Source organism: Chlorocebus sabaeus, chromosome 7 (assembly GCF_047675955.1).
Source record: "Chlorocebus sabaeus isolate Y175 chromosome 7, mChlSab1.0.hap1, whole genome shotgun sequence".
Lineage (NCBI taxonomy): Eukaryota > Metazoa > Chordata > Mammalia > Primates > Cercopithecidae > Chlorocebus > Chlorocebus sabaeus.
The window spans coordinates 51043653-51059071 of NC_132910.1; the positions used below are offsets into that span (position 1 = coordinate 51043653).

Here is a 15419-nt window from a genome sequence, read left to right on the forward strand (position 1 = left end):
TACTGCATAGTCTCACCAGTAAATGGGAGCTAATCGCTGGGTACATGTAGACATAAAGATGGGAACAATAGACACTGGAAACTCCAAAAGGTAGGAGGAAGGAAGGAAAGCAAAGAAGGAAAAACTATCAGGAACTCTGTTCACTATTTGCGTGGTGGATTAACTGAAGCCCAAAGCTCAGCATTATTCAATATATCCATGTAACAAACATGCACATGTACCCACTGAGTCTCAAATTTAAAAAGAAAAGTTGACCAAACACATCCATTTATTCTGTAAATATTTAATGTCAAACTACAAAATACTAGAGTATGAGGATACAATCAATTTCTTCATTCATAGAGCTTATGAAGTAATAGTGCAACTGTTATAAGAACACGTACCAGGAGACTCTGTAGCTCAGAGAGCCTTCAAGGAGAAAGGGACCTAAAGAATGTTGAGGATGTAATCAGAAGATAAAGAGAAGTATGGAAGAGATCTTTCCCAGTCAAGTGACCTTCATATCTTTTTTTTTTTTTTTTTTTTTTTTTGAGACAGAGTCTCGCTGTCACCCAGGCTGGAGCGCGGTGGCCGGATCTCGGCTCACTGCAAGCTCCGCCTCCCGGGTTTACGCCATTCTCCTGGCTCAGCCTCCTGGAGCGCGGTGGCCGGATCTCGGCTCACTGCAAGCTCCGCCTCCCGGGTTTACGCCATTCTCCTGGCTCAGCCTCCGGAGTAGCTGGGACTACAGGCACCCGCCACCTCGCCCGGCTAGTTTTTTGTATTTTTTTAGTAGAGACGGGGTTTCACCGTGTTAGCCAGGATGGTCTCGATCTCCTGACCTCGTGATCCGCCCGTCTCGGCCTCCCAAAGTGCTGGGATTACAGGCTTGAGCCACCGCGCCCGGCCGTGACCTTCATATCTTAAGACTAAGGTGTGAGAGCATTGCTTAATTAAAACAATGAACAACAATTAATATGGTTGATGCAGACAGTGGATGGAGAAAGTGGCAAGAGATGGGGCTGGAGACTTAAGAACAGACTGGATAATGTAGTACTTTATAAGCCCTATCAAGGTGTCCAGATTTCATCCCAAGGGGTGTGGGAAGCCAATAAAGAATTTTAAGCACTAAATGATATTGAATTACTTTGTAAGTGTAAGAATTACATAGTTAGAACTGTACTTTAGAAAAATCACTCTGGATACAATATGCAGATTAATTTGGGGACATAAGGGGTGACAAAGTTGCAAGCAAGGGACTCTGATTCAAAAATGATAGATTAGCTTCAACGCTTAACCTCCTGCTTTAAAAAACTATATAATTCAGCAAAATATATATGGAAACGATTTTCAGGTACTGGGCAACAGACACTACAGATTGGACCATTGAGAGAAGAGAAACAATTGGGGCTATTTCCATATTCAACCCAGACTTCTACTTGGGGCACATGCCTAATCATGGCACAGAGAAGTGGAGCCTGAACAGACAGCAGCAAGTTCACTGGGTACAGAAAACAGAGTTTAGTATTTGGGGATGCTGAGGTGGCTGGAATTTGCAAAGTAAGATCTGAAGAAGATAAATCTGTGCAGAGAATGAGCTCCAGAAATTTAGGGGTACCATTAAGTGTTCAGTCCAATATGAGGCCTCACATGTACAGGATGATTCTGAGACCTGGCAAGGAGAGCTAATGGGAGGTATTACAGAGCTTAGAGTTGCTGGAGTTCTAAGAAACCCTGAAAAGACCTCGCCGGAGTGAAGATACCTTGCGGAACATACCAGGACTTCAATTCAGACCCCAGAAAAGTTACACCTTAAAAATAGCCCTGCAATAGAGGCTACTCTAGGCTAGATTCTCAAATCCTAAAATAAAATTTCAGGACATCAAGTTCACCTGCCAATATATTAATAATGTTCAAGAACAAAACACTATTTTTTCCCTCAACTTTTATTTTAAGTTCTGGGGTACATGTGCAGGATGTGCAGGTTTGTTACATAGGTAAACCTATGCCCTGGTGGTTTGCTTCACAGATCATCCTATCACCTGGGTATTATGCCCAGCATCCATTGGCTAGCCTTCCTGATGCTCTCCTTCTCCCCTAACACTCCCTGGCAGGTGCCAGTGTGTGTTGTCCCCCATCGTATATCCATATGTTCTCACTGTTCAGCTCCCACTTATAAGTGAGAACATGTGGTGTTTGGTTTTCTGTTCCTTCATTAGTTGCTGAGGATAACAGCTTCCACCTCCATCTATGTCCTTGCAAAGGACATGATCTTGTTCTTTTTTATGGCTGCGTAGTATTCCATGGTGTACATGTATCATATTTTCTTTATCCAATCTATCATTGATGGGCATTTAGGTTGATTCCATGTCTTTGCTATTGTGAGTAGTGCTGCAGTGAACATATGCATGCATATATAACAAAATAATTTATATTCCTTTGAGTATATACCCAGTAATGGGATTGCTGGATTAAATGGTATTTCTGCCTCAAGATCATTGAGGAATCACCACACTGCCTTCCACAATGGTGGGAGTAATTTATACTTTTTTTTGACTTTTTAATAATCGCCATTCTGACTGGTATGAGATGGTATCTCATTGTGGTTTTGATTTGCATTTCTCTAATGCATTTAGCCCATTTACATTTAAGGTTAGTATTGCTATGTGTGAATTTGATCTTGTCACCATGATGCTAGCTGGTTATTTTGCAGACTTGTTTATGTGGTTGGTTCATAGTGTCATTGGTCTGTGTACTTAACTGTGTTTTTGTAGTGGCTGGTAAAAGTTTTCCTTTCCATATTTAGTGCTTCCTTCAGGAGCAAGGCAGGCCTGGTGGTGACAAATTCCCTCAGCATTTGCTTGTCTAAAAAGCATCTTATTTCTCCTTCGCTTATGGAGCTCAGTTTGGCCAGATGTGAAATTCTGGGTTGGAAACTCTTTTCTTTAAGAATGTTGAATATTGGCTCCCAATTTCTTCTAGCTTGTGGGGTTTCCACTGAGAGATCTGGTATTAGTCTGATGGACTTCCCTTTGTAGGTGACCTGACCTTTCTCTCTGGCTGCCCTTAATGTTTTTTCCTTCATTTTGACCTTGGAGAATCTGATGATGATGTGCCTGAGGGTGGATCTTCTCATGGAGTATCTTACTAGGGTTCTCCAGATTTCCTGAATTTGAATGTTGGCCTGTCTTGCTAGTTTGGGGAAGTTCTCCTAGATGACATCCTGAAGTATGTTTTCCAACCTGGTTCCATTCTCCTCATCTCTTTCAGGTATTTCAATCAGTCTTAAGTTCAGTCTTCTTACATAATCCCACATTTATTGGAGGTTTTGTTCATTCTTTTTCATTCTTTTTTCTCTATTTTTGTCTGCCTGTCTTATTTCAGAAAGATGCTCTTCAATCTCTGAGATTCTTTCCTCTACTTGGTCTTTTCTGCTATTAATACTTATAATTACATTACATTGTGAAGTTCTTGTGTTTGTTTTTCAGCTCCATCAGGTCAGTTATGTTCCTCTCTAAACTGGCTATTCTTGTTATCGGCTTATGTATTGTTTTATCATGATTCTTAGCTTCTTTACAATAAGTTACAACATGCTCCTTTAGCTTAGCAAAGTTTGTTATTACCCACCTTCTGAAGCCTACTTCTCTCATTTAGCCATCTCAGCCTCAGCCCAGTTCTGTGTCCTTGCTTGAGATGTGTTGTAGTCATTTGGAGGAGAAGAAGAACCCTGGCTTCTTGAGTTTTCAGCATTTTTGCATTGATTCATTTTCATCTTTGTGGGCTTATCTACCTTCAATCTTTGAGGTTACTGACCTTTAAATGGGATTTTTGTGGCATCCTTTTTTGTTGTTGTTGCTGTTGTTTTCTGTTTGTTTTTCTTCTAACAGTCAGGCCACTCTTCTGTAGGGCTTCTGCAGTTTGTTGGGGGTCTGCTCCAGATCCTCGTTGCCTTGAGTTTTCCCATACCTGGAGGTATCACCAGTGAAGGCTGCAAGACAGCAAAGATGTCTGCCTGCTCCTTCCTCTGGGATCTCCATCCTAGGGGGCTACTGACCTGTTGCTGGCTCAAATGCTCCTATAGGAGGTGTGTGGAGGCTTCTATTGGGAGGCATTACCGGGTCAAGAGGAATGGGATCAGGGACCTACTTAAAGAAGCAGTCTGGTTGCTTTTGGGAAGAGCAAGTATGTTGGATTGGGGGGATCTCTTCCTTGTCCAGACCACTTGGACTTTCCAGAGCTGGCAGGCTGGAATGGCTGAGTCAACTGAAATGCTGAGACAACAGCTGCCCCTCCTCCTGGGGGGCTCTGTCCCAGGGGGAGATCAGAGTTCTGTGCGTATGACCCTGGCTGGAGTTGCTGAAATTCCCACAGGGAGGCCCCACGCAGTGAGAAGGAATGGATTGGGATCCCACTTAAAGAAGCAGTCTGGGCATGATCTGGCACAGCAGCTGTGCCTTGTTAGTGGGGACTCCTCCCTGTCCGGATGGCCTGCACTCCCTGGAGCCAGCAGGCTAGAACAGCTGAGTTGACCAAAACACAGAGATGCTGTCTGCCCCTTCCCCTGGGAACTTAGTCCCATCACAGGCAGTCTCCAGCCTGTTGCCATTGGCTGGCTGGAATTCCAAGCCAGTGGGTCCTAACTTGTGAGAGCCCTGTAAGTGGGGCAAACAGAATGATGCTGCTTAGCTCCCTGGATTCAGTCCCCTTCCTAGGGATATGCACAGATAGATTTCCTGTCTTGCCAGGATTTCTGAGCTGGAGTATGTTTCTATGTGTACCTGAGTGGCTATTCTGCTGACACTCCACACAGCTCTGTGTTTCAGGCCCAGAGCCCTGTGGCATGGGCTCATGAGGGCACTTCCTGATCCACAGGTTGCAAAGGTTGCAAAATGTAGACTCTCCACAATGTAGCATATACAAAGTCCCTCAAATAATAGTTATTAGACACGCAAAGAGCAGCAAACTACAACCCATAAGCAGAAGGAAAAAAGAATTGATAATAACAGACACAGAAATGGCACAGATGTGGAAATTGGTAGAAAAGGCTGTAAAAGAGATTGTTTTTAAAGATTTTCAAGGATTTCTAGGAAAGAAGAGACATAATGAGTGAATAGATGAGGCATCTCTCAAGAGAAATGGAAGTTAAAAAGAGACCAAAAGGAAACCTTAGAATTGAGAAATACAGCTATGTACTGCATAACAATGTTTCCACCAATAACAGATCATAAATATGACAGTGGTACCATAAGGATATAATATGGTATCTTTACTGTACCTTTTCTATGTTTAGGTGTGGTTATATACACAAATACTTACCAATGTGTTACAATTGCCTACAGTATTTAGTACAGTAACATGCTGTATAGGTTTGTAGCCCAGGAACAATAGGCTATACCATATAGCCTAAGCGTGTAGTAGGTTGTATCATCTAGGTTTATGTAAGCACACTCTATGATGTCCACACAATGACTGGATCATTAATGATGCATTTCTCAAAACGTGTTCTTGTCATTAAGTAATGCATGACTGTACAATATTTGAAACCAAAATTTCACTGGATGTGATTAGCAGCACACGTGGCACTGCAGAAAAAAATACGTAAGTGGAGTTAAAGAGAGGGCAATAAAAAAAATCCAAATTAAAGTAAAAAGACTTCAAAAAATGTAAACAAAACCTTACTGACCTGTGAGAATATATTGGGTGGTCTAACACATGTGCAATTGGAGTCTCAGAGGAAGAGGAAAGAGAGATTAGAGCATAAAAATTATTCGAAGAGCTAATAGCTAATATTTTTCTAAATTTAATGAAACTTTACAAAACCCAAGAAAGATAAACACAGAAGTTACATCTGGGCACATCATAATAAAGCTGCAGAAAACTGAAGAGAATATCTTGAAATCAGCAAGAGAAAAAAAGACATATTACATATACAGTCATGCATCACTTAATGACAGGAATACATTCTGAGAAATGTGTCAGAGAGTTTCACTGTTGTATAAACATCACAGAGTGTACTTATATGAACCTAGATGTTACAGCTACTACACACCTAGGCCATATGGTATAGCCGATTGCTCCTGAGCTATAAACCTATATAACATTTTACTATACTGAATACTGTAGAAATTGTAGCACAATGGTGAGTATTTGTGTATCTAAACAGGAAAAGATACAGTAAAAATACAGTATGATAATCTTATTGCACCACCATTGTATATGTGGTCCACTGTTGACTAAAACATTGTTATATGGTGCATGACTGTGTAATGATGAAAATGACAGCTGACTTCTCACTAGTGACTTCTCACTAGAAATATGCAAGCCATAAGACAATGAAATGACACTTTAAAGCTCTTAAAATTTAAAGATAAGCTGACATTTTATAGTTCTGTCATTTGGAAGTAAAGGAAGAGGTGAGAGGGAGGTAAGTGTGGTTATAAAGAAAATAGTAGTAAAATGTAAAACAACAATAACACAACATTCAGGTGAGAGATAAATGGAAGTATAACTCACAAGGTTCTTACATTATACATTAAGTGGTATAATATTAATTCAAGGAACACTATATTAGGTTAAGGATGCATATTTTAATTCCTTGAACAACAAAAAAAGTATAGCTAAAAAGCCAATGGAGAGGATAAAGTGGAATATTAAAATATGCTTGATTAATCCAAAAGGAGACAGAGAAAAGAATAAGGGGAACAGTAACAGAAGGAAAAAAAAAAAAAAAAAACAAATAGCAAGACAGTACACTCAAAACTATGCAAAAGGACAAGTAGACTAAAAACTCCAAGAAAAAGACAAGGATTGATAGGTTTGATAATAATTTTTAACAAGGGCCATTGTTTCACCTTCTTTAAATGTTTGGAGTTGATGGTGAATATATTTGGAATTATTTATTTTAATACTGATGTGCAGAGTAAATGGTAATTCCTTCATTTCAAATGTTAAATAATCAGCAAACAAATAATTTAACATGTCTTTTAAGGGATAAATATACATAAACAATGTCAGATAGTTCACACCTAGGTTTTCACCTAAAAAAATAAAAAAGTTTGGACAAACATAAGGATAGAAGTCGTCTATTCCAGAACCTGGCAAAATCAGTTTTCTTTGACCAGAGAAGACAGTTTCTTAGAAATCCAGTTCATTGCTACTCAAATGTCTAATCCCAGGACTGGTTTGGGTAGTTTCTTCTGGTAATGTGCATTAATACCACCAATTTTTTCCCCTGTGACCACTCTTTACAGAGATTCGAAGTCACTAAATCCTGCCAGACCTGACCTTTTATGACTTGGGAGGGCAAATATATTGTTAAAGAGGTGCTGAACCATGTTTTTTGCACACTCCCTTTCAAGCCACAACACACAAAAACTGAGGATGGATCTTTGACTTTGGTTTCTAATTGAACAGGTTTAATGACCAGGGAGCTTCCCTCTATTGGGAATAATTGAAAAAGTTCCATTTCAAGTTTAAGGAATTTCCACATGTGTTAAAATTTGCACTCATCCTTACAGTATGTAGACTTGTGAGTACAGAATAATGCCAATAAAGATGGGAAGATATGAATCATATACATTATGCCACTTCATGAAATATGTTCAGGACAGGCACTCAGAACTCAAGGTCACGAACCATTTTGGAAAATATGATTGTTGGAATGAGAATTGGAAAGTCCTGCAAAGACAGGATGTCAGGACAACTTTTATGGTAGGTACCAAGGCTGGAATCTCCAGAATCTTTGCTGGACAATGGTGGATATCTCTGATGCTGAGCACCTGTCCTCTGGAGTTGGAAGAGAAGTTTTCAATTCCAGAAGCCTTTCTGGTAGTCCGCTCTGAGTTTTTGCCTACCAAGATGATACAGAGAACCCTACATATAGGTTTTCAGTTACCACTATGGCAAAAGAAACATGGGGTTGCCTTGAGGAATTAAGGTTTCTTTGCTCTAGAAATCATGAGATCATTGACGAAAAGTTTTTTGAGGGATTCCAAAGAGTGAGTTCAACAAACTTCCACAGGTGGAATAACAGAGAGAATCTACTCATTGGATACTTTTCCATTTCTCCAGATCTGATCAAGACTTGATTTGTGACCCTTTGGAAAAGCTATAATATCTCTGACACTCAAGAAGCCTGGTTTACAGGTGTAGTCATCATCCCTGCCCCAAGCTGCAGAAACAAATGTTTTTCTGAAGAGATTGGAAGCTACTGTGTTCACTGTGCATCTGCGTAGGTTTCTGTAACAGAGAATGCAGGAGGTTTCCCAGGAAGACATATTCTACATCCTCTCACTGAAAGGATAATTATATTATCTAGGATGTTGTTGATCAATTAGTGATCTATGACAGAAGCAGCTAAGAGTGATGTACAATCACTATATTGATGAAAAATCCATAGAAGCAGAGTGGTTTAGAAAATACCATGAGGCTTTTTTTCCATTTTTGCCACAGTTGTTGATTTGTTGTGAAATTAGGAGCAAATCTAACTTTCTCTCTTTAGAATATGTCATTATCAAAGACAGAAATCTTAACATAATAACAAAGTTCAATACAGGGCAGTTGATTTTCCAGCCATTTAATTTTGCTTCTCTATCTTCAGCATCTAGATCAGTGACTAATACAAATATTTGCTAAATTAACAATAATTTAAGACTTCAAGCAGAAATACTAAGAGAATGAATGTTGCAGTAGCTCAAACCAGATTTGATGTTGCTTTAGGCTGGGTCAAGACAATGAGGATGAAGACAAAAGGAGTGATTTAAGAAGTATTTAGAAGGTACACTTTACTGAATTTGTCTGACATTATGTTTTAGAAAAGGGCAAGGGAGTTGTCCGGGATGAATCTCAGCATCTGGTTTGGACAGTTTAATGTATGTTGATGCTGTTCATTAAGACAGGGGAACCAGGAGGAAAAGTAAGTTTGGAGCAGGTTTTAGGAAAAGAAATGTGGATTTTGTTTTATATATTTTGTGTCCAAAATATCTATAGTATAGCTAAGTGAATACATCTAGTAGGCAGATGGATATACAGGACTGAAGTTCAGGAGATAGATATGAATATCAGATATGTCTAAATTCTAACAGCAGACACAATTAAGACTCAGTCAGGAAACTTCATTACCTGTGCTTAACACATTGTATTTTATTTTAATGCTTATGATAGTCCATTTTCATGAGAAGTAATTATTCTATATTTCTATCTCTACTGTCACCTACATTTAAGCCTGTAGCTCCAGAGTTTTAAAAAAAATCTCAAGTAAGCATTCTGAATAAATAAAGGGAATTATATTCCTATCCCACTGGGCCAATTGCTGTGTTCAAGAAACTGAGGTACAATGATGACTCGAGCCCAGATCACATCCCTGTCTCTCAGACTATGGAGAGGAGCAGGGCAGATGGGGCCAGTTCTGTGACTGATGGATTCTCATTAGAACCCTATGGTACAGTGGGAAGGATAAATTCACCAAAAGTATATTCCTACTAGAAGACGTTGGTAGTGAATAGACAAAGCAAGACAAATGTTGGGATTCACTCAGGATGGTGGTGGAAATATTAAAGGGAAATATTAGGGAAAGTTATAGGGAATAGTCACAAACCTTTTGGAAGGCCAGAAGGTTACATAGCTTGTAATAATTGAACAGGCTGAAGGCAGCTCGTTCTTACCTTGGAACATTAGGTCATCGGGTAAATACTAGGGACAATAGAGGCTTCCCCAGTTGTCTGTTTACCCTACCTCCATTAACTAACCTTTGACCTAGATGGCCTTCTTGGGGGAGGTCGACTAGGGATATTGCCCCCTAATGGTATTTACCTTAGACCTCGGTACCTGAGCTTTAATCATTCCTAGAACTTTCTTAACCATGTAAATTATCCGCAAGTGTGTTTACTCAAAGCTTCTGTTGTGAATTGTTTATCAAATAAATGCCTGGAGTGTGAGCTGCTCAGGGCCAGCCGCAGTGACAAACCTCTCTTGGTGTGCAGGCAGTCGGACACTCGGCTGTACTGGCAAAACAGAATATCTGTGTGTCAACGTACGTTTTATTCATCCGTCGTTTAGGTCAGCGTCTGCGGGCAGACCCCCACAGCTAATGCCCTCTTATGAGGAGCAATACCTCAGACAAACACACTCCATAGCCTAACCTAAACTATTAATTGTACTGGAAATGTTGTTTTCACTAAGATTCTATTGTGTGCTATTTGAAATTGAGCTCCTGAGTTAAAAATCTCAATTGACTTAATTGCACATCGTATACAGAGTGATATTTGGGAAGATGGGATTTGGAGAAGGTAAAGGAAAACTGATAAACCTTGTACTATTTATTTGCTCATATGTAACTCTAATGTTCTCTGTTAGATCCTGGCAAAGTTCTGTGACATTTTGCATACTGATTCTCTGGCAGAAGTTTTACAGTGGCTACTTCATGCAAGTTCAAAAGGTGCGATTAAAATATACATTTTAAAACAGTGAGCTCAATTTATTGTCAGAAACTGGAAATATGCCAATATCTGAAGTTTTGTACGTTGAGTTTGCAAAGATAATGTTGCAGTACTATTTCTGCAATGTTTCAGCATAAGGTAACTGCTGTTCTGCATATCCAGCTGCATGCATGTGGGTCATTCAATGAACCCAAAATTCAGTATGCCTTAAATTGAACTCATTTGGGTGACATGAAACACTTGTGTCCAAGGGAGGTATTATTCTCAGCTAGAGTTGGTTTGTGCTCCTCTAGAGTCCACACACCCAGGGGCCTTCCTGAGCACATCCTCTGACTTGTTGTTAACTCTGAACACAAAGCTTATTTCTTTCCTTTGGTAAGCAGAACAGTAGAATAGCTACCCAACCTGCAACAGCTCTTACAGTTGCCCAGCAAAACCATCAACTCAGTCATCTCCTAACCTCTTTTGGGCCCTTCCTGTCCTGTTTCATGAAAACACATGCCATTCCCAATCGAGACACTGATAAGTGGCAGAGAGCAGCTATCTTCAAATGTAGCTGGTCATATTACTGACTGAGGCAAAATCTCTGCGGTGGGACTTGAGAATTTGCATTTCTGACAAGTTCCCAGGTGTTGCTGATAATGCTGTTCTCAGGACTACTCTTTGAGAACTACTGCACTGATCAATGCTAGGAAGTACCAATGTGTGAGGAACAGTCTAACGTTTTAAAGTAGGAAGCATTTTGGAAATATTACCTTGCCCCAGGAATTCAATACTACTTTTTAGGCAATTGAAAAGTGCTTAGAGGCAATGGGTCTTTAGTTATCTTCCAATTATTTTTTCTTTTTAAGAATGTAACATTTAATAAACTATACAAGTAATAAATCCTTATTGTTGGGAGAAAGAACAGATGAACCAGAAAGAAGAAAAGAGATGAGACAGAACAGAGATAATCAATAAAATTACCACAGACATCATTTAAGTGAATACTTTGGTGTATATCTTCCTAGATATGCTTGTAACTATTTATTACCTATTAGTCTATATTTTAACGGAATCATATTGTACTTCTTATTTTTGTATAGGTATCCTAATATTTTTGGTGGCAGCCTGTAAGACTGGCTACTGTACTCAATATTTTAAAACTATTCCACTGCTATTCAGGGACAAGTGCCTCAGTGAGTTAACTACTCTGGGCACTCTACAGTATCACAGGTCAACAGAAACCATGTTAAAATGAACCAACTTTTCTGCAGAAGTCTTTACTCCCACATAGGTAACTATCCAGAAAATAGATGACCAGTCTTTCATACTCAGGAGCTGGATAATCCTGTGTTTCTAGCCAAAATGACAATTGCAACCTTCACTCCTCCCACCCTTTTTTATCTCTTAAAACAGAAAAAGAGTGGGTCTCAGCTTTGATTCATTCTGAGCTTGCTGAGATAAACCTGTTGACTCATCACAGAAGAAACACCTCAATGGAACCAGCACCAGAGACTGGGAAACCACCCACAGTTAAATCACCACCCACAGTTAAATTGCCCCAGAATGCACTTGCAAAATCAAAAGTGCTGACCAGAGATACAGAAGGGCATCAACCAACCAGGTAATTAGATATAATGGCCTCCTAGAAGGAGGGCCTATGGTATATGAAGACTTTGAATTATCTTGTTATTTACCTTTCAAAATGTTAAACAGGAGGTTCTAAAGCTCCGCTTTATTCAGTAAATGACTGCAATATATATTTGCTTTCATTTTCATATATGTAATATAAGAATTGTTCTCAATTCTATTGTTTAGAACATTTTGGCAGAAACTATGTCTTTCTTATCTGGTAACCTTTCTTTTTAAGAAAAATTATTTTTCCACTAAGGGAAAAGCAAGAATGGATACCTAGAAATCTAAGATAATAAAGGTTTTTATAGTTTAACTAAAAATAGATGCAATTAAGGAAATCAAAATTGTATTGTTACAGTTAGTGTATATTTTGTTAAATGTGTATCACACAGGTTTCACTTTTTTGTGTAGAACAATGCAAGATTAAAATAAATTGCTTCACTTAATTTTCTCTGATTTACTCCTGGGGCCTCCTAGAGAGAAAAATAACTACTAAAATAATTGAAATTACTGCAGGAGAAATTTTTCTTAAATGCTGCAACTTCAATAACAGAAGAAAAATATATATTTATGTAGAATCATGGTGAAAGAATGTGTGGTAGGATATTATTTAAGCTTGGAGAGAAAATCTTGTTGCTTTACAATTAAAAGTTGAGTGAAGCTTAAAGTTAGAGGAAAAACACATTTTTGAAAATATAAATATGTCAATTTAAAAAGCATTAAGACAAAAAAATTGTATTACTAATTGTCGCTATCTTAAAGTTTCCATAAAATCTGAAACTGGAAGATAGTAAGAGTTAATCTCTACCTTAATGACTAATATATGATACCATAGTTAGATATTTACTCAAAGTAAGAAGAAGTTTTCATTGGGAAGTAAATTTAGCACTGTATGAGTTTAAAAAAAAAACACAAAGAATTGGGGTAGCATATTTAAGATACATACACACTGAACTTATTGATGACAGTGTAGTCTATAGAAAATACTTTTTCGTATCTGTGAAACTCACTTTTTTCTTTCTGCAACTGATCTAGAGTGTCAAGTCAAGGATCTGCAGAAAACAAGGAAGTACCAAAAGGTTAAGTACAGTTTTTGGTAGCTACTGAGTTGGTATAAAGAAACCAGTAAGTACTAATGACCTAGGGAACAGATTTTAAGGATCAGTGCTTTTAAAAAAACAGAAAAATACAATAGTAGTTTCCAGATCAACTCTTGCGAGAGTATCTGCTGACTTTCTCATAAAGATAAATTTACCTTTGTTTTGAAAAGCAAAGTGCCTGATCAGGGACAGACATTCTCGGAGAAGCAAGTCAGCAGGACAACAGGAACTATAGGTTTGGTTATAGCAAGGCAGTGAAAAGGGAAACCCTGCATTGACCAAACAAAAGGATAACGATCTCAGAGTTTTGGTTCTTCAGAGCTTAATGGAGCTAAATAATTTCACTGGAAACAAAATCAACCAGAGAGAAGGGCAAAATGGCAATCAGCCACAAGCAGGTGACCTACGAGACAGCAAAAACACAATAGAAAAGAGCAGTTTTGTGTCCCACCAGAAGCCCAGCTCCAGTCTATAGGGGCACCAGGGAGAATCAAGAATTGTGGAAAGTCCTACCTTGGTCCAAAATAGCCCAAACAAAGTATCCTTGTAGGTTTGGCAGTTTCTAGGTTTAAAACAAGCAGAGCACTCATGACTACAGAGCAACAACTATGAAGCGTATCTACAAGCTTTATACAAAAATCTGTCTTGTCATTTCTACAAGTTCCCTTTATACCAGGAATGATATATAGTCAATTAGAGCTCACTGGGGTCACCCTAGACCCCAGCAAGTTCCACTGTGATTAACCAAACCCAAAAGAGGCACTATCTGCTAACAGCCAATAGTAAGTATAGTTTAAAAATTACAAAGTACTCCCCTACTTAGACCCCAAGAACAGCCTATTGTTTCTGGCCTCTCCTACCAAACTCCTCATCCTGGGACTATAACATCATGACAGTGATGGTTTCTATTATTCAACTTGATGTCTTACCTGTAAGGCCCACACATATTTTATCATTTAGATATTTGGAACTTTTTTGTATAAGAATTCCCCAGTCATGCCCCTTTCTCTCCATTGTTGATATTCAGCATCTCCTTACATCCCTATTCCTGCTTGGGTGCAACTATGTAGGTCTTATGAGCACAATTAACTAGTTTTAGCCTGCTTTTCTCTTCTTTTGTTGCATCTATCAGAACCATAGATCTTTCTTCTTTCTCTCATTGTCCCATTCTCACCCATCACTCTTACCCATAACCAACTCTATATCATTGCAATCAAAATCATGTTTACTTTTGAGAGTGAAGGAACATATCCTGCATGTTACAGAACAAATAACTCATTAAAGATGAGCAAGTGGTTAAAAAAAAAAAAAAAAAGAAAAGGAATATGTTATTTTATGAGTTTTGGGTGTATCTGATTCACCTAAACTTCACATAGTTTTTTGTAGATAATATACTACTAAAACATGGAGAAGCTGTATTCAGTGTCTCGATTATGGTCTTATTTAGATTTTTTCTCTATTTCAGAGGCTGAGCACAAGCCTCCATCATTTATAAGAAGAAATAATATGAAAATACCTGTTGCAGAATATTTCAGCAAACCAAAGTCTCCTCCCAGGCCTAACACTCAGGAAAGTGGATCAGTAAAACCAGTGTCAGCAAGGAGTATACAAGAATACAACCTCTGTCCCCAAAGAGCATGTTATCCTTCAACATACCGAAGGTAGAAGTTCTAGACTGGGTGAATTCTTTCATGAATACGAGCTTACCATTTACATCATCGAATTATTTTTCAAATGTGTATTTTTGGTATTGAGGAATCAAGTGGTCCTCTTTATGGTAGCACATGTAAATCTAAAAATACCTGTATGTAATGCTACAAATAAATATTACTGGAAATGATATTTCCATTTGTAGTTAATCCTATGTGTAAAAGAAATGTGTTTATTTATATACTATGTTTCCAGTCTTGCACTATTAGTACATGAGCATACAGTCCTGATACTAGAAAAATCATCCATAATCAGAATTAGGCAGTTACAGTTTGACATCTACCCCAAACTCTGTTAGGGGGAACAAAACACAAAGAACAAAAAACAAAACACCACCATCACCACAAAAACAAACAAACAAAGAAACAAACAAAAACCCAACAACAGAATTTTAACATGTGAGATGATTTTTAGCATCTGGTGTCTCATTGTTGAACTATTATGAAAAAATGCTCCCCTCCCCTCCAAAAAGAACACATACACAAATTGTTTCTAACTCATGAGCTAGAAAGAAACTAATTCAGTCAGTACTAATGGTGGATATTAACATTTCATATTGAATTTTTTGTATTTTTAA

General features: G+C 38.4%; 1 protein-coding gene across 1 annotated transcript in view; it reads left to right on the plus strand.

The window, feature by feature from the left end:
* Window positions 1–14991, plus strand: part of C7H4orf17 (chromosome 7 C4orf17 homolog) — a 39185-nt gene extending 24194 nt beyond the window's left edge. Inside the window, exons 6-9 of the mRNA XM_007999354.3 lie at window positions 10333–10414; window positions 11814–12021; window positions 13068–13111; window positions 14598–14991. Of these exons, the coding sequence (XP_007997545.2) occupies window positions 10333–10414; window positions 11814–12021; window positions 13068–13111; window positions 14598–14797 (534 nt within the window). The 3' untranslated portion in view covers window positions 14798–14991. The remainder of the gene's footprint in view (window positions 1–10332; window positions 10415–11813; window positions 12022–13067; window positions 13112–14597) is intronic.
* Window positions 14992–15419: the final 428 nt, after the last annotated feature.